At 44.1% G+C, this 24,927-nt stretch overlaps 1 protein-coding gene across 1 annotated transcript in view; it reads right to left on the reverse strand.

The window, feature by feature from the left end:
* Positions 1-24,314: 24,314 nt before the first annotated feature.
* The window catches only part of lyar (Ly1 antibody reactive homolog (mouse)), a 34,618-nt gene continuing 34,005 nt past the window's right edge, over positions 24,315-24,927 (reverse strand). Inside the window, exon 9 of the mRNA XM_055644758.1 lies at positions 24,315-24,677. Coding sequence (XP_055500733.1) covers positions 24,540-24,677 — 138 coding nt within the window. The 3' untranslated portion in view covers positions 24,315-24,539. The remainder of the gene's footprint in view (positions 24,678-24,927) is intronic.

A 24,927-nucleotide genomic window follows, 5' to 3' on the forward strand; every position in this document is an offset into this window, starting at 1 on the left:
GTTATCTATATGGACTTTAGCAAGGCATGGCACACCAGATGATCAGAACACATGGGATCTAGAATGAGCTAATCCATGGGTAGAAAATTGGCTTGGTGAAAATGGTCAGTGGGTGTCAGTGGGGATTGTTTTTCAGATTGGTGCCGGTGATCAGTGGTGTGCCTCAGACATCGGAGCTCTGTACACAGTTGCTTGTCTTCTTTCTTAATAATTTGTATGAGAAACATAGAAAATAGGTGCAGGAATAGGCCATTCGGCCCTTCGAGCCCGCACTGCCATTCAATACGATCATGGCTGATCATCCTAAATCAGTACCCTGCTCCTGCTTTCTCCCCATTACACTTGATTCCGTTAGCCCTAAGAGCTGTATATAATTCACTCTTGAAAACATCCAGTGAATTGTCCTCCACTGCCTTCTGAGGCAGAGAATTCCACAAATTCACAACTTTCTGGGTGAAAAAGTTTTTGCTCATTTCAGTCCTAAAAGGCCCCGAACTCCCCCCCAACCCCCCCACATAAAACAAACCAGAGAACATTAACACATACTTTTTAAAACATGCTAAAAATAACAAAAAGACGTAAAGATAGACAGACTGTTGTCGAGGCTGCCATCGCTCTCAGCGCCACCCATCAGTTTCCACAAGATCCCCACTCATTTTTCTAAATTCCAGTGAGTGTTGTTAAATGGTTAGTAAGTTTGCAGATGACGCTAAAGCTTGGGGTACATTGGACAGTGAAGAGAGTTGTCTAAATCCGGTATGCGGCGCGACTCTCGTCAGCAGCGGCCTCTGCAGCCCGTCGGCGTTTTTATTATTTTTTGTCTATGTTTCTATGTAGTTTTTGTTATTTTTTGTTGGGGTGTGTGTGTGGGGGGTGGGGGTGGGGTGGGAGGGAGGGGGTAACTTTTAAATCTCTCCCTGCACGGGAGACCCGACCTTTTCCTTGTCGGGTCTCCGTTGTCGTTGGGGCTGCAACGAGGAGCGGCCTCCAACAGGAAGACGGGGGGCTCTGGTGCCGACGACTCACCTCACCGTCGCGGAGCTGGCCGAGTCCGGAGCGGGTGGAGCGGTGGTGGAGCGCTGCTGCTGCTGCTGCGGCCCGACCTCTGGAGATTCGGAGGCTGCAGCTGCGGGTCTGGCGGACGGCGGCACCGGGAGCCCGCGGGTCCCTGGAGGGAGACCGCTTTTCAGGAGGGCTCCCGCAACGGCGACTTCTCCCGCCCGAGTTGCGGGGTCGAAGAGCTCCTGGAGCGGGGCCTTACATCACCGCCCCGCGCGGCTTGGAATGGCCGTGGGACTCTGCGAGCGCACGCCGGGGGCTTTAACACCAAGACCCGGTGTGCGACCTTGCATCACCCGGCGTGGCTTTAATGGCCACGGGACAATCGCCATCGCCAGCCGGGGGCTTTGACTTTGACTCTGACATCGGGGGGGGGGGGAGTGCAGTGGAGAGATAAGTTTTTTTGGCCTTCCATCACAGCGATGTGATGGATGTTTATGTAAATTATGGTGTGTCTTGGGTCTATTTGTTTGTAATGTATGGCTGCAGAAACAGCATTTCGTTTGGACCTCAAGGGGTCCAAATGACAAATAAATTGAATCTTGAATCTTGAATCTTAAATCACCAGGATCTGGAACTGTATACTGAATAGACTATCTATTTAAGATTACTAAAAACTTCTTTAGATGCAGCCACTTATGGCTCCTCTCAATTTACATTGGAGGACGTCTCAGCACTAGGTATAAAGAGTGTCAATATCCCAAGATTGTAATCACTAGCTCACAATCAAATCCTTAATTTTATTCTTTAAACCTTTAAACCTTTCTTTCTTCCAAGTCAAGTCTTGGGCCAAGTAATATCTGACATTAACCAGTTTAGATGCCCTTGATTAATTTAATTTAAGCTGCTGAGTGAATGAATTAATTCATTCTTGACAAATAATTGAAGAAGGTGGGTCACAAGTTTTACTCTTTACTGGATACAAATCAGAGCCTAATAATTATACATGAATCAGAATTATTTCACCATTGAATAGAAAAGCATCACTGTATGCCAAAACTCCCAGGCATTACTAAGTAGAGTGTGTAGGAAGGAACTGCAGATTTTTTTAGTTTAGAGATACAACACGGAAACAGGCCCTTTGGCCCCATTGATCTTGGCTTAAAACAAAGATAGACACAAAAAGCTAGAGTAACTCAGCTTACATCCCAGCGGTATGAATATTGATTTCTCGAACTTCAAATAACCCTTGCATTCCCAATCTCTCTGTCCCTCCCCAGCCCTAACCATTGCACTAGTCATCCTGGTGAGTTTCTGCATAACTTGTTTTCACCGAGCCCACAGCTAACAATGGCCTGTTTCCTTGATCATCCTTACTTTTTTCCATATCTTTCATTTATTTGTTGTATATCTCTCCATATCACCACCTGTATCTCTCGTTTCCCTTTCTCCTCAGAGGAAGGGTCTCGTCCCAAAACGTCACCTATTCCTTTTCTCTAGAGATGCTGCCTGTCCCGCTGAGTTACTCCAGCTTTCCCTGCCAAATACTAGCGTGATGGATTGAGTCAGACATTATAAAAATGTTAAGATTCATGTAAAGGCTAGCTTTCAAAACTACAGGGGATATGGGGAGGAGGCAGGAACGGGGTATTGATTGGGGATGATCAGCCATGATCACATTGAATGGTGGTGCTGACTCGAAGGGCCGAATGGCCTACTTCTGAACCTATTGTCTATTGTCTACTGCTTTCAATAACCACTCTAATAGTGAATCAAATTATTTTGTGCTGTGAACAACTCGATACCATACGAGATACGATAAAACTTTATTCATCCCTGGAAGGAAGTTGATCTGCCGACAACACACAAGGTACACAAAAACTTGAAATTAAAAGTGAGAAAGAAAAGAAAAAGACTGTTGTCTGGTTACCGTGTGCAGAGCGCCTTCACCGGAACAAATGAACAAACAGACGAACGCAGACTTATCCCCTGGGCAGAGGATTCTAAACTAGAGTGCCCCCCACTGTGTCCCCCTTTGTTCTCCCACCGTCCCCCACGCCGGGTCCCCATAGTCTTCCCCTCCCCCCCTCACGCTCATCGACCACGAGGCCCCACCAACACCGAGGCTCCCGTTGCCGCCGAGGCTCCCACCGCGGCCGAGGCTCTCTGCCGCCATCGAATCTCCCACCACCACCGAGGCTCTCATCGCTGTCACCGCTGAGGCTCCTTCGGCCCAGCCAGGCCTCACCGTCAGGCTTCACCACAGTTCACTGGGAGGCATGTGGGGCAAGTTTGGCCAACCGGGGTGTGTTCCAGTCTTTGGTCGGCATTCTGGTCGTCAGTGGCGCGTTTGTTTGGTCGGTGTAAAGGGCCCGCGTGGCTCCCCAGGACACTCCCGCTGCCAGCGCTGTTCCCCGGGACACTCAACTTCTTCCTCCTGAGCACTATATTGTACAATTATCTGATAGTCTTGGAATGCAGATGTTATCTTCAAGATTAATTAATATATGAACGTCCATGTAATAGGATAATCTACTTCAATTGATTTTTGCACATCTTATAGGAGTAATGATGTGAACAGACTTCTCTCTGCTTCTGGATACTGGAATAATTGCAACCAAGAGATTCAACTGTTATTGGTGCAGCTATTTTCAGCTTGCAATCACATGTAGAGTGTTCACAATGGGACCTTGTGTTAACATTGATTGAAAGTTACAGCATGGAAGCAGGTCAAGTCAAGTCAAGTCGTCAAGTTGAGGCTCCCATCGCTGTCACAAGTCAGCCCACCAGGTTCACGCCAATATTTATTCACCTGTTCACACTAGTTCTATTTTCTCACGTTTGCATCCACTCCCTGCACATTATGGAACATTTTCAGAAGTCAATGAACCCACAAACCCACACATCAACGGTATGCGGGAAGAAACTGGAGAATCTGGAAGAAACCCACATGGTCACAGGGAGCACATGCAAACTCCACACACATAGCACCTGAGTTAAGGATCGAACTCAGGTATCTGACTATGAGGCAGCAGCTCTATCAACAGCGTCAGTATATCGCCCTACACGGACATCTCTTCTCCTGCATGTTTAAAGTCTTCGCAACGGTAATAGATTTAAAGCCTTCAGTTGATTCAGAAATCGAACAATACTTGCACCAAAGACAAAGAATTTCCGTCACTTTCAATGTCGATTCCCTAACTGCCATCTTTTGCGGTGTATTTCACTGCTCGTCTTCTCTTTGTCATTACTTGCTACAACCCCATCTGAATTAACTCCACAAGATATTCTCCACTGCAATTCCTGCTCACTCTCCCCATTTTTAAAAATTCCTCAAGCATCCATTTCCTTCTAGCCAGGATTCACCCAAGATCACCTGAACGGGGCCAAATTTGTCCAAGAAAAGCCAGTGAGCTTTTTCAGGAGATCAGACTTGCCACTCAACAGAAAGACCGATGACTAGCTTCTGGAAGGAAGTCAGCTAACTGAATAATGCAACATTTACACTGGCAGTACAAACAATTCAGCCGGGGGCTTCACACTTTGGCCAATCACCAAACAGCAGGGTAAATGTCTTGCAACACAATTATAATTATTTCCAATCCCTTTGCAGTAATCCAATCAAACCCATGCATCTACAACACCTTAGAGTTTCTCTGCAAAGTCCTCATATATATTATCAATTGCGAGGACATCTGGACTTCACCTTATCTGATGTATTGATCTGGGACCTAGACATCCTGGCATCAGCTTGCAGCTTGAGGCTTCTCACAGAAAAAGGCTAACAGGCCTTGTAGATGCATAAATCCTTTGCTTTATTTTAGCTCTGTTTTGGCCAGGATTTACAATAGTCATAGAGTGATACAGCATGGAAACAGGTTTTACGGCCCAACTTGCCCACACCGACCAACATGTCCCAGCTACACGAGCCCCACCTGCCCATATCCCTCCAAATCTGTCCTATCCATGTACCTGTCTAACTGTTTCTTAAACCTTGGGATAGTCCCAGGCTCAACTACCTCCTCTGGCAGCTTGTTCCATACACCCACCACCCTTTGTGTGAATAAGTTACCCCTCAGATTCGTATTGAATCTTTTCCTCCCTTCACCCTAAATATATGTCCTCTGGTCCTTGATTCAACTATTCTGGGCAAGCGATTCTGTGCATCTAGTTAAATAAATATTTTGGGTTCATACAAAGTTAAGTTTAACTGACTCCAAGAAATGGAAAGGCATTAGTTTAGAAACTTTGGCATCATCATTGACCTACATTTTATGTGTGTGATAGGGTTAAGTTGAAACTATAATTTTCACTGTTTCATGTTTCAGTGCTATTGTATTATATCAATGCTGTTTTTCAACCAACCTTTTCGTTTAAAGAGAGAAATATTTGTTTCAACTATCTACTTTGTTCTGATGTAACATCAGATTGATTGTTGCCAATCTGGAGTCCAAGAAAAGTTCCGCGTGAAAGATTTCCAATGCAAAAAATTTCCGATGCCAATGTCCATGTTAAATCCTCCAGCTTTCTCCCTTTACTTCAATTTAATTGCAACAGTGTTGTTGATAGATTGGACACTGTACAATGAACTCTTCTGTCTTACCAGCACATCATATTAACATTTGTGGAAAATGACTTTGTTTTCCTCTTTCAATTTTCGTCCACTATTCTGATAAGTGCTTCATCATGCTGACATGCGTTTCCAAAGTACAAGTAACCCTCTGGTACCTCACCTTTTCATTTCCTCCTGGAACCTCCTTTGAGTCTAAACAGCACATTACTACAAGACCAATCCCTTCCTCACTTAATATTTGGAGAAAGATACAGTTGCTAGGGTTATAAGATGAAGTAAATGAAGGTCATTACCAAACTGCACTTTATCCTCAAAGTTTTATTGACTATTGTAACATGATTATGATGATTATGATTATCATATCTGCCTCCACTACCACCCCCTGCAGCGCCTTTAAGCCCCCACCACCCTCTGTGTAAAATACGTGCCCTGCACATCACCTTTAAACAGGTGGGACTAGTGTAGTTGGGGCATCTTATTTGGCATGGGCAAGCTAAATCAAAGGGGCTGTTTTTGTGCTGGATGACTCTATGACTATTTTAATAACAGTGCCCAAAAACCACCAGACCACAATAAAGACTCTTCAAGCTCAATTACTTTCTTCATAAAGGAAATCTTACATCCCTAGTTGGTCTGGCCTGAGTGTGATCTCACACCCACCTCATAGAGGGCAATTAAAGTTAATTTTGCCAGCAAGATCCACACCCCATGAGCGACTACATTAAAAAAAAATGTTGCTTACACTCTCAAAAGGTCTATCATTAAACGTCTGCCTAATCTTCAACACAGAGTGTAATCAGTGTCATGTTTGCACAATAACTTTCCAGTATAAATTGGACATCAGAATTCATATTGAAAAAGTAACACCGGGATCAGGATCTGATACCCAAGATAATTTCCTACTTATCTCTTACTGTTGTTTTCATATTGGTTCCTTTCTATCTCATTTTTCCTTTTTCTTCTTTCCTTTAGAGTTGAAGAAGGATAACTGATAAGAGTTTGATGGAAACACAATTATGAACCAGACTGGTCTGCTATTGATATGAGACAATTAACCTCAGGAGTCGCAAAGTCACGCAGCCTGGAAACTTGCCCTTCAGCCCACGAGTTCACACCAACTACTGAGTACCTATTTTACACAAATCCAATGGATCAACAGTTCTTTTATTGTCAGGTGTACAAAAGGTACAATGAAATACTTTTTTTGAGTACAATCAGTGCAATTATTGCTACATATAGACATACAGTGGCATGCAAAAGTATTCATACCCCTTGAACTTTTCCACATTTTGTCACGTTACAACCACAAACGTAAATGTATTTTATTGGAATTTTATGTGATAGACCAACACAAAGTGGCGCATAATTGTGAAGTGGAAGGAAAATGATACATGGTTTTCAAATTTTTTTACAAATAAAAAACTGAAAAGTGTGGTGTGCAAAAGTATTCAGCCCCCTTTACTCTGATACCCCTAAATAAAATCCAGTGCAACCAATTGCCTTCAGAAGTCACCTAATTAGTAAATAGAGTCCACTTGTGTGTAATCTAATCTCAGTATAAATACAGCTGTTCTGTGAAGTCCTCAGAGGTTTGTTAGAGAACATTAGTGAACAGACAGCATATTGAAGCCCAAGGAACACACCAGACAGGTCAGGGATAAAGTTGTGGAGAAGTTTAAAGCAGGGTTAGGTTATAAAAAGAATATCGCAAGCTTTGAACATCTCACGGAGCACTGTTCAATCCATCCTCCGAAAATGGAAAGAGTATGGCACAACTGCAAACCTACCAAGACATGGCCGTCCACTTAAACTGACAGGCCGGGCAAGGAGAGCATTGATCAGAGAAGCAGCCAAGGCCCATGGTAACTCTGGAGGAGCTGCAGAGATCCACAGCTCAGGTGGGAGAATCTGTCCACAGGACAACTATTAGTCGTGCACTCCACAAATTGGGCCTTTATGGAAGAGTGGCCATTGTTGAAAAAAAGCCATAAGAAGTCCCGTTTGCAGTTTGCCACAAGCCATGTGGGGGACACAGCAAACATGTGGAGGAAGGTGCTCTGGTCAGATGAGACCATAATTGAAGTTTTTGGCCTAAATGCAAAACGCTATGTGTGGCGGAAAACTAACACTGCACATCACCCTGAACACACCATCCCCACTGTGAAACATGGTGGTGGCAGCATCATGCTGTGGGGATGCTTTTCTTCAGCAGGGACAGGGAAGCTGGTCAGAGTTGATGGGAAGATGGATGGAGCCAAATACAGGGCAATCTTGGAAGAAAACCTGTTAGAGTCTGCAAAAGACTTGAGACTGGGGCGGAGGTTCACCTTCCAGCAGGACAACGACCCTAAACATACAGCCAGAGCTACAATGGAATGGTTTAGATCAACGCATATTCATGTGTTAGAATGGCCCAGTCAAAGTCCAGACCTAAATCCAATTGAGAATCTCTGGCAAGACTTGAAAATTGCTGTTCACAGACGCTCTCCATCCAATCTGACTGATCTTGAGCTATTTTGCAAAGAAGAATGGACAAAAATTTCAGTCTCTAGATGTGCAAAGCTGGTAGAGACATACCCCAAAAGACTTGCAGCTGTAATTGCAGCAAAAGGTGGTTCTACAAAGTATTGACTCAGGGGGGCTGAATACTTTTGCACGCCACACTTTTCAGTTTTTTATTTGTAAAAAAATTTGAAAACCATGTATCATTTGCCTTCCACTTCACAATTATGCACCACTTTGTGTTGGTCTATCACATAAAATCCCAATAAAATACATTTACGTTTGTGGTTGTAACGTGACAAAATGTGGAAAAGCTCAAGGGGTATGAAAACTTTTGCAAGCCACTACATATAGACAATCCCCGGTTAAGTATCCCATGTATAGAAACGTTCACTGAGTCCATATTCAACAGTCGCCAGATTTTGGCGCCATTGTCCAGGTTGTTGTTGGCCATAAAGACCCGCTGCAGCCATCTCACTCATTGAATCTCATTCGGTTCACCAGCGAGCCGTCCTTCTCACCTCCGGTCTTTCAGCTTCCACAGATCAACCTTGAAGGCGGGGAAGGTTAGACCTTCAGTTCTCTCACCGGCCCTTTGATCCAGCATCCCTCGGTGTCGCCGACTCTCTGCTCCTTACAGTTCCTGATCATCGGGGATGGGAGGGAGACGAGCCTGGGACCCACTCCAGCCGCCCGCCTATCAGGGTTCGGCAACCGCCCTCACGGTCCTCCAGGTCTGCCGACTATCGACAATACCGACAGCGGGCTGGCTACCGAAGCTGAAGGGAGGAATATGCACACATTCTCGCTGTCCGAGCACGACGTGAGGAGGGCACTGACACGGGTGAACACAAGAAAAGCTGCAGGCCCCGATGGCATCTCGGGGCGAGTACTCAAGTCCTGTGCTACGGAGCTAGCTCCAGTGCTCACTACATTATTCAACCTCTCCCTGGACAAGTCCGTGGTCCCTGCCTGCTTCAAAAAATCCATCATCGTACCGGTACCAAAAAATGCCTCCCCAGCCTGCCTGAATGACTACCGTCCGGTGGCCCTTACCTCGGTAGTCATGAAATGCTTTGAGAGGCTGGTGAAGAATCACATCTGCGCCTTCCTCCCTCGGAACATGGACCCGTTGCAGTTTGCATACCGTCCGAACAGGTCCACGGACGATGCGGTCTCTCAGGTCTTGCACACCGCTCTCTCCCATCTGGACAGCCAGAAGGGGGGCTACGTGAGGATGCTGTTCATAGACTATAGTTCAGCCTTCAACACGATAGTCCCCACCAGACTGGCCGGGAAGCTACTGGAATTGGGGCTCAACACCTCCCTGTGTGCCTGGGTCCTGGACTTTCTCACCGCCAGGCCCCAGGTAGTCAAGATGGGAGGGAATACATCGAAGTCCCTCACCCTGAGCACAGGATCGCCCCAGGGTTGCGTCCTCAGCCCCCTATTGTACTCCCTGTACACACATGACTGTGTGGCTAGGTTCAGCTCCAATTCAATAATTAAGTTTGCTGATGACACTGTGGTGGTGGGCCTGATCTCAGACAATGATGAGAGGGCCTACCGGGAGGAGGTGGCTGATCTAGCACTCTGGTGCCAGGAGAACAGCCTCCTCTTGAACATCAAAAAAACGAAGGAGCTGATAATGGACTTTAGGAGGGCACATCATCCGAGGACGTACACTCCATTGAGTATAAATGGGGATCCTGTGGATAGGGTGAACTGTTTTAAATATCTGGGAGTCCACATCTCTGAGGATATGACATGGTCATCACACGCCTCAGCACTGGTGAGTAAGGCAAGGCAGCGCCTTTACCACCTCAGGCAATTGAGGAAATTCAGAGTGTCTCCGAGGATCCTCCAGTGCTTCTACGCAGCGGCGGTGGAAAGCATCTTGTCCGGGAACATTACCATCTGGTTCGGGAATTGCTCTGCCAAGGACAAGAAGGCTCTGCAGAGAGTAGTGCGTTCGGCCGAACGCACTATGGGAACTTCACTCACCCCCCTGCAGGAACTATACAACAGGAGGTGCAACTCCAGAGCAAACAAAATCATGAGAGACCTCTTCCACCCCTGCAACAGACTGTTCCAGCTGCTACGGTCAGGCAAACGCCTCCGTTGCCATGCAGTGAGAACGGAGAGGTTGAGAAGGAGTTTCATCCCAGAGGCAATTTGGACTGTAAACGCCTTTCTCACCAGGGACTAACTGTACAGAACGTTTTTCCTTCTATTATTTATTATGTAAAATAATATGTGTGTTATGATTGTGTTTATAATTTGTTTGGTTGTTTTGTTGTTCCGCGAGCATTGCCACTTTCATTTCACTGCACATCTCGTATGTGTATGTGACAAATAAACTTGACTTGACTTGACTTGACTTGAGCTTCCACTGTCGCTGTCCACGGGCGCCCTGGGGGATTTCTGGGGCCATTGGGCACCGCGGGGGGAGGAGGGGTTGGAATGTATCCTCAATTAGGATGGGGAAATAGTTATTTAATATTTTGAATTTAAGAATATTTGTTTTACTTTGGTATTATGGCGGTGGGTTTGTTTGTATTGTTTTGTGTTGGACATATCATTTTTGTAAATAATTGATTTAAATTATTTTTGGTAAACAAAGAAAGCGAGTTTCCACCGCGTGGTCCTGTGTCCGTCGTGGCCGGTGGCTCCGCGGGCTTCCAGGGATAAGCAGGGCTGAGTTCGGCGATGGCTGGTCTCATGGCATCCGGCCGCAGTGGCCCGCTGGTCTTATCCACCCTTAACTAGCAATGTTACAAAATTTTGAGATTTTTAAAATCAAGTCTGCAATTTATCCCATCAGATAAAACATAAAAATAAGTTTAATTTGACACCTAATTCACTTTCATATCTCAAGTATTTAAAATGTTATGGCCATTTTCATACTCGGAAATTAGCATCTTGCTCCCTATTGATTTTCTATGGACATAACAAAAAATCTGTGATCGTGGACAGTCAAAAGCCTATAACATTCTTAAAAATTAAGAGAAATGAATGAAATTTTCAGTTATCATAGATTGAAGCATTTTGAAACAAATATAAAATAATCTTACTTGGATGACCTGAAATTAAAACATATAATTAGTTAGTTACCCAATTGTAGCTAATTCCAAACCTCAATTACTAGATCTAAACATCTATCCATTTCTTAATAAATGATTAACATTTTTAAATAGCCTGTGTCCAAATAATATTCACAAATAATTCACAATAAAACATGATTTTTAAATCTCATTTACATTAATTTATAGGCCAAATGGAAGGAATTTAGTGTTCAATTGCTGTAAATTAATGGCATTTAAATCAGCTTTCGAGTGGGTTCCTGTGAACGCGCTGGTTTAGAACGTTCACATTGCGGTAGATTTGTGCCCCCAAATGCCCAGAAAAATACTGCGGGATATAATGGGCCCCAAATTAGCTACTCGCAACATTAAACTTTGTATAAAGGGATCTTAAGAAGCCCTTTTTAACGTAAAAATAAACAGCCTATCTTCCGTTTTCCCCTGTATGAGATCCGGCCCGTTGTCGGCAGTCGCGGGTTTAGAAGTTAATTTTTAACCTACTATAACAAGTAAATAAAGCCCTTAAAACTAATAATAGCTCAAGCGACGGATTCTTCCAGCAATTTTTCATTAATAATTAACTAGGCTGAAAAACCTCGATTTGAACAGCCTAGGGAAAATCGCGTTTTAAACCCGCCCCCCTCTAAATGGCGCCAAAATCGCGCACACGGGCTGGGACAGATTTTCAGCGACCTTCAGGTATGTTTTGCAACATACCTACCTTAACCCTGTTTTCTTTTTCCCACATTCCTATCAACGCCCTTCAGAATCTCACAACCACCTGCACATGTCGGCAATTGACGATGTCCAATGAACCTACCAAGCAGGAAGCACCCTGTGCGTAGGGGAGAGCGTAGGGCCGAGGATGTCCTGGTTGGGTTGCTCCTGGGCCTGGCCAAGCTGGCCATTTGCGAGTCACGCGCCAGGCGGAAGAGGGCTATGCCGGAGCCGGCTGCCTGCCCCTTTTCCGGGGTTACGTCTAGCCTGGATGGTGTTAGAGAGGGACTATGCACTGTCCTCGGGCACTCTGGGGGATTTCTGGGAATGCTGGGCACTGCAGGGGGGTTGAATGCATCCTTGATAAGTATTGTAACATAGTTGTATAATAGTTTATTTGGTATATTTGTTTGTTTTACATAGAAAATAAGAAAATAGGTGCCGGAGTAGGCCATTCGGCCCTTCGAGCCTGCACCACCATTCAATATGACCATGGCTGATCATCCAACTCAGTATCCCGTACCTGCCTTCTCTCCAAACTGTGACCCCTTGTTCTGGACTTCCCCAACATCGGGAACAATCTTCCTGCATCTAGCCTGTCCAACCCCTTAAGAATTTTGTAAGTTTCTATAAGATCCCCCCTCAATTTTCTAAATTCTAGCGAGAACAAGCCGAATCTATCCAGTCTTTCTTCATATGAAAGTCCTGACATCCCAGGAATCACTGGTGAACCTTCAATGTACTCCCTCTATGGCAAGAATGTCTTTCCTCAGATTAGGAGACCAAAACTGTACGCAATACTCCAGGTATGGTCTCACCAAGACCCTGTACAACTGCAGTAGAACCTACCTGCTCCTATACTCAAATCCTTTTGCTATGAATGCTAACATACCATTTGCTTTCTTCACTGCCTGCTGCACCTGCATGCCTACTTTCAATGACTGGTGTGCCATGACACCTAGGTCTCGCTGCATCTCCCCTTTTCCTAATCGGCCACCATTCAGATAGCTTTCCTGTTTTTGCCACCAAAGTGGATAACCTCACATTTATCCACATTATACTGCATCTGCCATGCATTTTCCCACTCACCCAACCTATCCAAGTCACCTTGCAGCCTCCTAGCATCCTCCTCACAGCTAACACTGCCCCCCCAGCTTTGTGTCATCCGCAAACGTGGAGATATTGCATTCAATTCCCTCATCCAAATCATTAATATATATTGTAAATAGTTGGGGTTCCAGCACCGAGCCTTGCGGTACCCCACTAGTCACATAGATACATAGAAAATAGGTGCAGGAGTAGGCCATTCGGCCCTTCGAGCCTGCACCGTCATTCAATATGATCATGGCTGATCATCCAACTCAGTATCCCGTACCTGCCTTCTCTTCATACCCCCTGATCCCATTAGCCACAAGGGCCACATCTAACTCCCTCTTAAATATAGCAAATTAACTGGCCTCAACTACCTTCTGTGGCAGAGAATTCCAGAGATTCACCACTCTCTGTGTGAAAAATGAGGGAATTTTTCTCATCTCGGTCTTAAAGGATTTCCAACTTATCCTTAAACTGTGACCCCTTGTTCTGGACTTCGAATTAAGAATTTTGTAAGTTTCTATAAGATCCCCCCTCCATCTCCTAAATTCTAGTGAGTACAAGCCGAGTCGGGGGTCCCAGCACTGAGCCTTGCGGTACCCCACTAGTCACTGCCTGCCATTGTGAAAAGGACCCGTTTACTCCTAATCTTTGCTTCCTGTTTGCCAGCCAGTTCTCTATCCACATCAATACTGAACCCCCAATACCGTGTGCTTTAAGTTTGTATACTAATCTCTTATGTGGGACCTTGTCGAAAGCCTTCTGAAAGTCCAGATACAACACATCCACTGGTTTCTCCCCTATCCACTCTACTAGTTACCCGAAAAATTCTATAAGATTCGTCAGACATGAATTACCTTTCGTAAATCCATGCTGACTTTGTCCAATGATTTCATCCCTTTCCAAATGTGCTGCTATCCCATCTTTAATAACTGACTCTAGCAGTTTCCCCACTACCGATGTTAGAATAACTGGTCTGTAATTCCCCGTTTTCTCTCTCCCTCTCTTTTTAAAAAGTGGGGTTACATTAGCTACCCTCCAATCCTCAGGAACTACTACAGAATCTAAAGAGTTTTGAAAGATTATTACTAATGCATCCACTATTTCTGGAGCTACTTCCTTAAGTACTCTGGGATGCAGCCTATCTGGCCCTGGGGATTTATCGGCCTTTAATCCCTTCAATTTACCTGACACCACTTCCTGGCTAACCTGGATTTCACTCAGTTCCTCCATCTCCTTTGACCCGCGGTCCCCTGCTATTTCCGGCAGATTATTTATGTCTTCCTTAGTGAAGACGGAACCAAAGTAGTTATTCAATCGGTCTGCCATATCCTTGTTCCCCATGATCAACTCACCTGTTTCTGACTGCAAGGGACCTACATTTATTTTAACTACTCTCTTTCTCTTCACGTATCTATAAAAACTTTTGCAGTCAGTTTTTATGTTCCCTGCCAGTTTTCTTTCATAATCTATTTCCCCTTTCCTAATTAAGCCCTTTGTCCTCCTTTGCTGGTCTCTGAATTTCTCCCAGTCCTCTGGTAGGCTGCTTTTTCTGGCTAATTTGTACGCTTCATCTTTTGCTTTGATACTATCCCTGATTTCCCTTGTTATCCACGGATGCACTACCTTCCCTGATTTATTCTTTTGCCAAACTGGGATGAACAATTTTTGTAGTTCATCCATGCAGTCTTTAAATGCCTGCCAACACTGCCTGCCATTGTGAAAAGGACCCGTTTACTCCTACTCTTTGCTTCCTGTCTGCCAGCCAGTTCTCTATCCATATCAATACTGAACCCCCATACCGTGTGCTTTAAGTTTGCATACTAATCTCTTATGTGGGACCTTGTTGAAAGCCTTCTGAAAGTCCAGATACAACACATCCACTGGTTCTCCGTTATCCACTCTACTAGTTACATCCTCAAAATATTCTATAAGATTCATCAGACATGATTTACCCTTCATAAATCCATGCTGACTTTGTCCAATGATTTCACCACTTTCCAAATGTGCTGTTATCCCATCTTTAATAACTGACTAGCAGTTTCCCCACTACCGATCTTAGACTAACTGGTCTGTAATTCTCCCTTTTCTCTCTCCCTCCCTTTTTGAAAAGTGGGGTTACATTAGCTACCCTCCAATCCTCAGGAACTACTCCAGAATCTAAAGAGTTTTGAAAATTATCACTAAATACATCCACAATTTCTGGGGCTACTTCCTTAAGTACTCTGGATGCAGCCTATCTGGTCCTGGGGATTTATCAGTCCTTAATCCATTCAATTTACCTAACCACTTCCCGGCTAACCTGGATTTCACTCAGTTCCTCCATCTCATATGACCCCCAGTCCCCTGCTATTTACGGCAGATTATTTATGTCTTCCTTAGTGAAGGCAGAACCAAAATAGTTATTCAATTGGTCTGCCATGTCCTTGTTCCCCATGATCAATTCACCTGTTTCTGACTGCAAGGGACCTACATTTGTTTTAACTAATCTTTTTCTCTTCACATATCTATAAAAACCTTTGCAGTCAGTTTTTATGTTCCCTGCCAGTTTTCTTTCATAATCTATTTTCCCTTTCCTAATTAAGCCCTTTGTCCTCCTGTGCTGGACTCCCAGTTCTCTGGTAGGCTGCTTTATCTGGCTAATTTGGATGCTTCATCTTTTGTTTTGATATTATCCCTGATTTCCCTTGTTATCCACGGATGCACTACCTTCCCTGATTTATTATTTTGCCAAACTGGGATGAACAATTGTTGTAGTTCATCCATACAGTCTTTAAATGCCTTCCATTGCCTATCCACCATCAACCCTTTAAGAATCTATTGCCAGTCTATCTTGGCCAATTCCCGTCTCATACCCTCAATGTTACATTTCTTTAAGCTCAGAACCCGTGTTTCTGAATTAATTATGTCACTCTCCATCCTAATGAAGAACTCAACCATAGGGTCACTCTTGCCCAAGGGGCCACCCACGACAAGACTTCTAACTAACCCTTCCTCATTACTCAATACCCAGTCTAGAATAGACTGCTCTCTCGTTGGTTCCCCTACATGTTGGTTTAGAAAACTATCCCGCATACATTCCAAGAAATCCTCTTCCTCAGCACCCCTGCAAATTTGAATCACCCAATCTATATGTAGATTGAAGTCACCCATTATAACTGTTGCACACATTTCTAATTTCCTGTTTGATGCCATCCCCAACTCCACTACTACTGTTACGTGGCCTGTACACAACACCCACTATGTTTTCTGCCCCATAGTGTTTCGCAGCTCTACCCATATCGATTCCATATCCTCCAAGCTAATGTTCTTCCTTTCTATTGCGTTAATCTCCTCTCTAACCAGCAATGCTACCCCACCTCCCTTTCCTTTCTGTCTATCCCTCCTGAATATTGAATATCCCTGGATGTTCAGCTCCCAGCCTTGGTCACCCTGGGCCATGTCTCCGTGATCCCAACTATATCATATTCATTAATAACTATCTGCACATTCAACTCATCCACCTTATTACGAATGCTCCTTGCATTGACACATAAAGCCTTCAGGCTTGTTTTTACAACACTCTTACCTCTTACACAATTATGTTGAAAAGTGGCCCTTTTTGATTTTTGCCCTGGATTTGTCTGCCTGCCACTTTTACGTTTCACATTGCTACCTATTGCTTCTACCCTCATTTTACACACCCGTCTCTCTGCTCACACATTTAAGAAACCCACCACCTCTTATTCTGTTTATTATCTTTTTCTTCTTTCTCCCCTACATGTTTGTTCTGTGCTTCCCTTCTCTGCCTCCTGTCTCACACACTGTCTACTAGCTTTCTCTATTTGAGTCCCTCCCCCCCCCCAACCGTTCTAGTTTAAAGTCTCTCCAGTAGTCTTTGCAAATCTCCCCACCAGGATATTGGTCCCCCTCGGGTTCAAGTGCAACCCGTCCTTTTTGTATAGGTCACACCTTCCCCAAAAGAGGTCCCAATGATCCAGAAACTTGAATCCCTGCCCTCTGCACCAGTCCTTCAGCCACGCATTTATCCTCCACCTCGCTCCATTCCTACTCTCACTGTCGCGTGGCACAGGCAGTAATCCTAAGATTACTTTGAGGTCCTTCTCCTTAACTCTCCTCCTAACTCCCTAAATTCTCCTTTCAGGACCTCTTCTCTTTTTCTACCTATGTCATTGGCACCTATATGTACCACGACTTCAGGCTCCTCTCCCTCCCATTTCAGGATATCTTGGACACGTTCAGACACATCCCAGACCCTGGCATCAGGGAGGCAAACTACCATCCGGGTCTCCTGACTGCGTCCACAGAATCGCCTATCTGACCCCCTAACTATAGAGTCCCCTATTACTATTGCCCTCCTACCCTTCTGAGCAACAGTTCCGGTCTCTGTACCGGAGGCCCGGCCGCTGTCACTACCCCCAGGTAGGCTGTCCCCCCCAACAGTACTCAAACAGGAGTACTTATTGCCAAGGTGTACAGCCACCGGGGTACTCTCTAGTCCCTGCCTCTGCCCCTCCTAACTGTGACCCACTTGTCTGCCTCCCGTGGTCTTGGAGTGACCACCTCTCTATAACTCCTCTCTATGACATCCTCACTCTCTCTGACCAGACAGAGGTCATCGAGCTGCCGCTCCAGGTTCCTAATACGATCCCTTAGGAGCCCCATCTCGACACACCTGGCGTAGATGTGGACGTCTGGAAGGCTATGAGACTCCATGACTTCCCACATCTGACATCCAAAACAGTAAACTGCCCTGGCTTTCTCTCATACTCCCCCCTTACCCAGGATACAATACAAAGCAACGATCTTTGATACAAAGTACAATACAATACAATACAAAGTGCTGGAAGAAATCAGCAGGGATCTGACTCCCAATCAGCAGCTTCCTCTAGTCCGCTTCCACCAATCAGTGGCTTCCTCAAGCCCACTTATTTTGAAATGTGAACAGTGAATGGACGTTGCAGAGTTGGGTACTCCTCCCGCACCAACGGCTCCTGGGCCTCTATAAAACAAAGTCCCGCGATCGGGTTTTAAACCTACCGCCTGGACGTTGCTCCTCCCGCACCAACGTATTGTATTATGGTGGTGGGTTCTGTTTTGTTTTATTTTATTGTAAATATTATTTTTAAATAATTGAATACATATTTTGATTTAAAAAAAAAGCAGGAAGCCTTTGGATATGGGAAAACCAGGAGCATCCGGAGCACGCTGGATTTTCCCAGTTCTTATAAAACTATCTTATAAACATTTGTTTTCCCCCACACAAATATCTGACTGCCGAGTGCCTCCAATATTCTCAGTGTGGGAACTGCAGGTGTTGGCTTACACTGAAGATAGATACTAAAATGCCGGAGTAACTCATCGGGACAGGCAACGTCTCTGGAGAGAAGGAATGGGTGACGTTTCGGGTTGAGACTCAGCGGGTCAAGCAGCTGAAGGTGGGTCTTGACCCAGAACATCCACGGGCGCCATAGGGGATTTCTGGGACCGTTGGGCATCGTGGGGGGGGATGGAGTGTATCCTCCATAAGGATTGTATTATAGTTATTTGAAAATGTAGTGCCTTAGATGGTTTGGTGATTTTGTACTATGGTGGTGGGTGTGTTAGCACGGTTTGGTTTTGTATTATTTTGTATCTTAATTGAATAAATTATTTTTGATGCAAACAAAACAGAGCAGCGCCGCTCACTGGTCTGTGCTCCCTGCTCTAGAAGTTGAAGCCCATGGGTTCCTTTGACTTGGTGGACACCTAGATGAATCTCCACCCCGACTCTTGTGCCTTCACCAGGAGGTCAGAGGGAGTGGATCTCACATCGATCGCCTTTACATTTCTTGGGTGTACGTCTCCCGTGTCTCGGCGGCCTCAATGCGGCCGGTGCCATGCTCGGACCACCACATAGGTGGGCGGAGTTCATCCCGCTGTGCACGCGGGGAGGGTCCGCGTACTGGCACTTTAGCAAGCTGGAGGAGGATCGCCGATTCCGGGACTCGTTCAAAAGGTTCTGGACCACCTGGAAAGGGAAGCGGGGAGGATTTCACTCCCTGCGGCTCTGGTGGTATGTGGGCAAGGCCCAAATCCGGTGCTTCTGTCTGGAGTACACTAGTGGGTCAATCAAGAGGCGCGATTCCTAGGTCAAACAGCTCGGGAGCGAGCTGCTCAATTTGGATTTGCGTCTAAGTCAGACCGTCGGGGACCCGATCCTCTGGAGGGAATACCAGGAGAAGGACGCGCTGAGGGAGCAGCATTTCGAACAATCGCGAGGCATGTACATGAGGTTGCGGATCCAAATGCTCCATGATTTGGACTGCGGTTCACCCTTCTATTCGCTGGAGAAGTGGTGAGGAGTCTGTCAGCAGTTAGTGGAGCTGCTCGTTGACGATGACTCCTCCGACACTGAACCCCTTGACACTGGATGAATTGACCACAGCCCTCCAGCAGCTCAAGAAGGGCAAATCCCTGGTCTGTGTTCGTCATTTGATTAAAAAAACAAAAAGAGCTGCACAGAGCCGAGCTGAGGTGAACTGAGCATTATTATGTATTTGCCTATCTGTCATGATTTTAATAAAGAGTTCAGAAGAGCCAACTTCTGAAATGTTAATAAACGGACAATTTTTCCTATATATTGTTCTGACTGCAGCCATTTATTTAATCATTTATAAAAACTACCTTTCCTGTCCAATTTGCGATTGTTATCGAAGAGGTCAATAGATTAGCTCAATAGCATTTGCATTCTCACAAAAGACAATTAAGTAATAGGAGATATTGAATCAAATGAAAAATCAAATCTAAATAGAATTTCTTTCATGTTATGTGAAAGTTTTAAAACATTTAAATGTTATTCCACACCAAGTAGGTTACAGTGGAAATAACTGAATATCATATATTGATATGTTATTAACAACTGATCAAAATTATAATTTAAAATATTGAGACAAGGCTGCCCATTTTATTAAATATGAAGTGCAACTGCTGGATTACTGCTCATGGAAAGGTTCCATTTGCATTGTGTCATTGATTGAAGTATGGAAACAAACTCTGTGGTCCATTGAGTCCCACTAACCATCAATCACCCATTCACACAAGTTCATTGTTATTATACATCCTACTTTCTCGTTCCTGCACTCCCTATACATGAAGGCCAATTAACCTACAAACCTGCTCGTCTTTGGGATGTGGGAGAAAATTGGAGCACCCGAAGGAAACCCACAGTCACCGGGAGAACGTGCAAACTCCATACAGACAACACCCACGGTTAGGATCCAATCCAGGTCTCTGGCATTGTGAGGCAGCAGCTTTACCAACTGATTTCATTAATCATGATACTGATTTGTATCGGTACTGCCTTTGTTCAGGATATAAAGAAATGTTTCCATGTACATAACTGACATTTACATTTTTATATGTGCCACTTGGCGATATTTTCGGTGACTGCCGGCAACATCGACTGACATATCAGGTCACTGAAAAATTTGCGGCGTGATGATGTATTGACGCCCGGTGTTTTTTCAGGTGTTGCAACATTTTTTTTTGTCGCCGCTGGATTTTGAAATGTTCCGAATCTTTTGGCGACACTGATACGACGCCGGCAGTCGCCGAAAAAAATCGCCAAGTGGGACAGGCCCTTTAGATTTTTAAGTAGGGAGACCCAGCCCTTCTCTCAATTTTACTTATTAATTACAATGAGCTATCATGGAGCAATATAGCTATGAAATCGAGGAAAATATGCTGCAGCAAATGTATAAATGTGTGTTTAAAAGTTCAAACGATGGCAGGAAAATATGTTTCTCTCTGATTATGTGAACACCATTAATTTCAGAGTTTCTTACTAATGGCTGAAATACAAGTTCATCTCTGATCCTGGGAAGAACAATGAGGTCAAAGTATTAATGACCAAGTACACTTTCACTGATCAAACGCAAGTTATGTTCAGCTCTTCAGAATGTTGCTTATTGCCAGCAGCAGGTTAACCTTCAGTAATAATCCAAATTGGGAACAACAGCAAGTGTAGGATTTCCTTGAATTATACCATATAGCACAATTCCTGCAGAGCTATTTGGAAACCCAAGACCTTTGACCAATAAATTGCATGTTAGTCAGGCAGGAGGCGAACCTGGAAGCAGTTAAGGCTACCTAAGCACAAGGCTATTGCTACCAACCTTACATTGATAGTCCTCAGAAGGAGTGACTTGGCAGCCCCTTTATCTGGCACAATGCAACAACCTGAGACCACTAACAAAAGATACTGTTCAAAAACCAAGCAACATATAAAAAAACAACAACACTTCATCATCAACCGAGTGGGAGAGGTGAAGTGGAATGAAGGATGGAAGAAAGGATGGATTGACTTTATGTATCGGAAAGGCCTCAGACAAAGTCAACGTCAAATTTATTCCGCACGTGCAACCGAAGGTGCAGTGAAATGAATTTGCCAGCAGCAGTACACTTAAAAAAAAACACACAGCACACAATAGAATTTAATACCAACACCCACCACAACATTCTTCACTGTGGTGGAAGGCAACAAAGTTCAGTCAGTCCTCCTCCATTTTTCTATCCTATCCATCTGTACCTCTACCTTACCTTCACGACCATTTCAAGTAATGTTAATTTTTCTGTCTCCCCGAGATGATGCTGGGGGAGGGATGGGGATGCGGGAGGGGGTGTTAAACACTTATAAATGCCAGCTCACAGGTATCTGGTGCGATTATTATAACTCTGGGTAGTTTGATGCATGAATCTCATCTTGATCACCTCAATGACAAAGTTAAATCATAATCCAGTCATTTTATACGTTTTCATAAGGTTTAAGAAACCCAGCAGCAATAAGGTGATTGGAGAGGCTGGCCTTATAGATAAAGGCTTGGCCTCCACTGTGTCTTCCTAATCTCCCTGTGGCTTCTGGTAAACTCACTGATCCCCCTTTCAACCCCCTGACTACTATCGTTACAGAAATACACAGATAGGTACATGCACATACTCATGGATACATAAATGCTGCACACATGCACACACTCTCAAATGCACAAACACACACACACATTCTGGACAAGTAAAAGCAGACAATAGTCACTTAAAAAAGCAGGAAGGTTTTCATTCACAAACTCTGTAATGCAGGCGGGGGACAGGGCAAGCGGGGGGAGCGTGTGAACTTCACACGGTGCAAAGCCAATGTGATACAGACTCACGCCACGATGAACAGGAAGGTTGCCGTTGTAATTAAGATGTAGGTATGTTACAAAACCTACCTGAATCGTCATTGGGAATCTGCCCTCAGCCAGGCCCGCGATTTTGGCGCTGTTTGGAGGGGGCGGGTTTAAAACGCGATTTTTACTAGGCTGTACTAATCGCACATGTTCAGCCTAGTAAATCATTAACGAAAAATCGCTGCAAGACCCGGTCGCAAAAGGTATTATTAGTTTTATAGGCCTCGATAATATAGTTCTAATAGTTTTAAAATTACTGTTTCATTTCGCAATCTCTCGCAGTCCCAGGGTTTTATAGAGCAAACAATTAAAGGTATGTACCTTATTTTTACATTAAATGGGGCATATATATAACCCTATTTATCAAATTATCTATAACGAATAGCTCATTTTGGGCTTTTTATATCCCGCAGTATTTTTCTCGGCACTTGAGGGCACTAATCTAGCGCTATGTCAACGTTCTAAACCGTCGCGTTCCACATGAACCCACTAGAAAGCCGATTTAAATGGGCATTTATTTACAGCAATTGAACACTAAATTCCTTCCATTTGGCCTATAAATTAATGTAAATTAGATATAAAAATCATGTTATATTGTGAATTATTTGTGAATAATCTTTGGACACTTAGGCTATTTAAAAATGTTAATCTTTCCTTAAGAAATGGGCGTTTGATTATCCAAGATCACAGCTTTTTTGTAATGTCCATTGAAAATCAATAGGGAACAAGGTGCTAATTTCCGAGTATGAAAATGGTCATAACTTTTTTAATACTTGAGATATGAAAGTGAATTTGGTGTCAAATTAAACTTATTGTTATGCTTTATCTGATGGGATAAATTGCAGACTTGATTTTTTAAATCTCAAAATTTTGTAACATTGCTATAAGATGGTGAAAGCCCAGTGTACTGGAAGGGTCACGTAAGTCCTTTAAAAGAGAGGGGGGAGAAAGAGTGGAGACAACTTTTAAGAAGCCAGAGATACACGGCTGTGAAGCTCGGCGGACATTAACATTACCGATCGGTTATCCTTGGTTCTGAAAACTACTGAGTACGTTTTTTCCCCCCAATGAACCAATGACATTCACCGGTCAGCACCGGCTACAACCTACGACCTGCTGGCAACCCACTACCAATGCACCTACGGCACGAGAATTCTCGCTACTCTCCATGGCGGCTACATTCTGGACATGAACATGAACATGGTCGCCTAAGTGGGACTGACCTATCAGGAAGCTCAGCATGTCCCCTACAACTCTCCAGCAACTTCTACAGATGCACCATAGAAAGCATTTTATCAGGATGTGTCACAGCTTGGTTTGGTAACAGCTCCATCCAAGACCGCAAGAAATTGCAGCAAACTGAACTGAACCGAATTAACTTCTACAATTCTACAAATATCTACACTTGGCTACCTGAGTCATATAGAGAGGTACAGCATGGAAACAGGTTCTTTGGTCCACTGATCACGTGCTGACCATCAACTTCATAGTGTTCCTCACAGCTATTTCCCTCCAATGAAATCAATAGAGAAGTAGTTTGTGCATTTTTGCACCAGGCTACATTTATGCCATTATGGGGCATTGCTCCAATTCTTTGTTTCCATGCTGGATTTCAGAGGAATTCTGCATCAATCTGCAATTAGAGATGTTGAAATAAATAAAACTGGTGTCATCTTACAAGGATGTTGCCAGGACTGGAGGGTCTGAGCTATAGGGAGAGGCTGAGTAGGTTGAGAGACTATTCCTTGGAGCACAGGAGGATGAAGGGTGATCTTATAGAAGTGTATAAAATCATGAGAGGAATAGATCGGGTAGACACAAAGTCTCTTGTTCAGAGTAGGGGAATCGAGGACCAGAGGACATAGGTTTAAGGTGAAGGGGAAAAGATTTAATAGGAACCTGAGGGGTAACTTTTTCACACAAAGTTGAGGCTGGGATAGGACCAAACGCGGGCAGGTGGGACTTGTGTAGCTGGGATATTTTTTCAAGTATGGGCAAGTTGGGCCGAAGGGCCTGTTTCCACGCTGTATCACTATGACCCTATGACTATCTTCAATTTTTGTTGGGAAATCCTGAAGTTGTTCAGTGTTAGGTGGAAAAATTACGACAATTTCAAACAAAAACCAAGATTGGGGGAGAAGTAAGCTCTGTCAGCACATGTAAAAATAGCGTGTTTTATTAAAGAGTACAGTATTTTTTATGTCACAATGAAGATCCAGTCATCACTTAATTTCAAAACAGAAATTTCAACATCAGCCGAATGAGGAAATGTTCTTAAATCCATTTAAAGAAGCAGAATATCGTACCATGTTCTGTCTCTATGTGGTCCATTCATTGATTTGCACATGTACAAACGGTTCATTCCAGATGCTAACTTACAAGTCTCACTTTATCCTTCTTTACTTTAAATGTGGGGTTACAATTTATCTTTTTGATAAAAGTCGCTTGGAGGTCTTCTTCAGATTTGAAGTTACTGGCACCAACTTCAGCATAGTACTGCGATAGCACCTGGAAAAGATTAAATATTTTACAAATGAGAGTGTAATGAAGAATAACTACATCAGATGGGAAGCAACTAAAATAATCAGAAACAGGGTACAGAAATTCAGATTTTAAAAGCTGAAATTATTTCCATTAGCAACCACAATTTCACGTTTTTGGTTATCGTGGTTTCATCACTTCAAAATCATCATCTTATCTCACACTACTTCAGCATTTCTCAACCTTTTTACCCCTGCAAATAATTTACATGTCTCAG

The sequence above is a fragment of the Leucoraja erinacea genome, chromosome 1, assembly GCF_028641065.1.
Source record: "Leucoraja erinacea ecotype New England chromosome 1, Leri_hhj_1, whole genome shotgun sequence".
Classification (NCBI taxonomy): Eukaryota; Metazoa; Chordata; class Chondrichthyes; order Rajiformes; family Rajidae; genus Leucoraja; species Leucoraja erinaceus.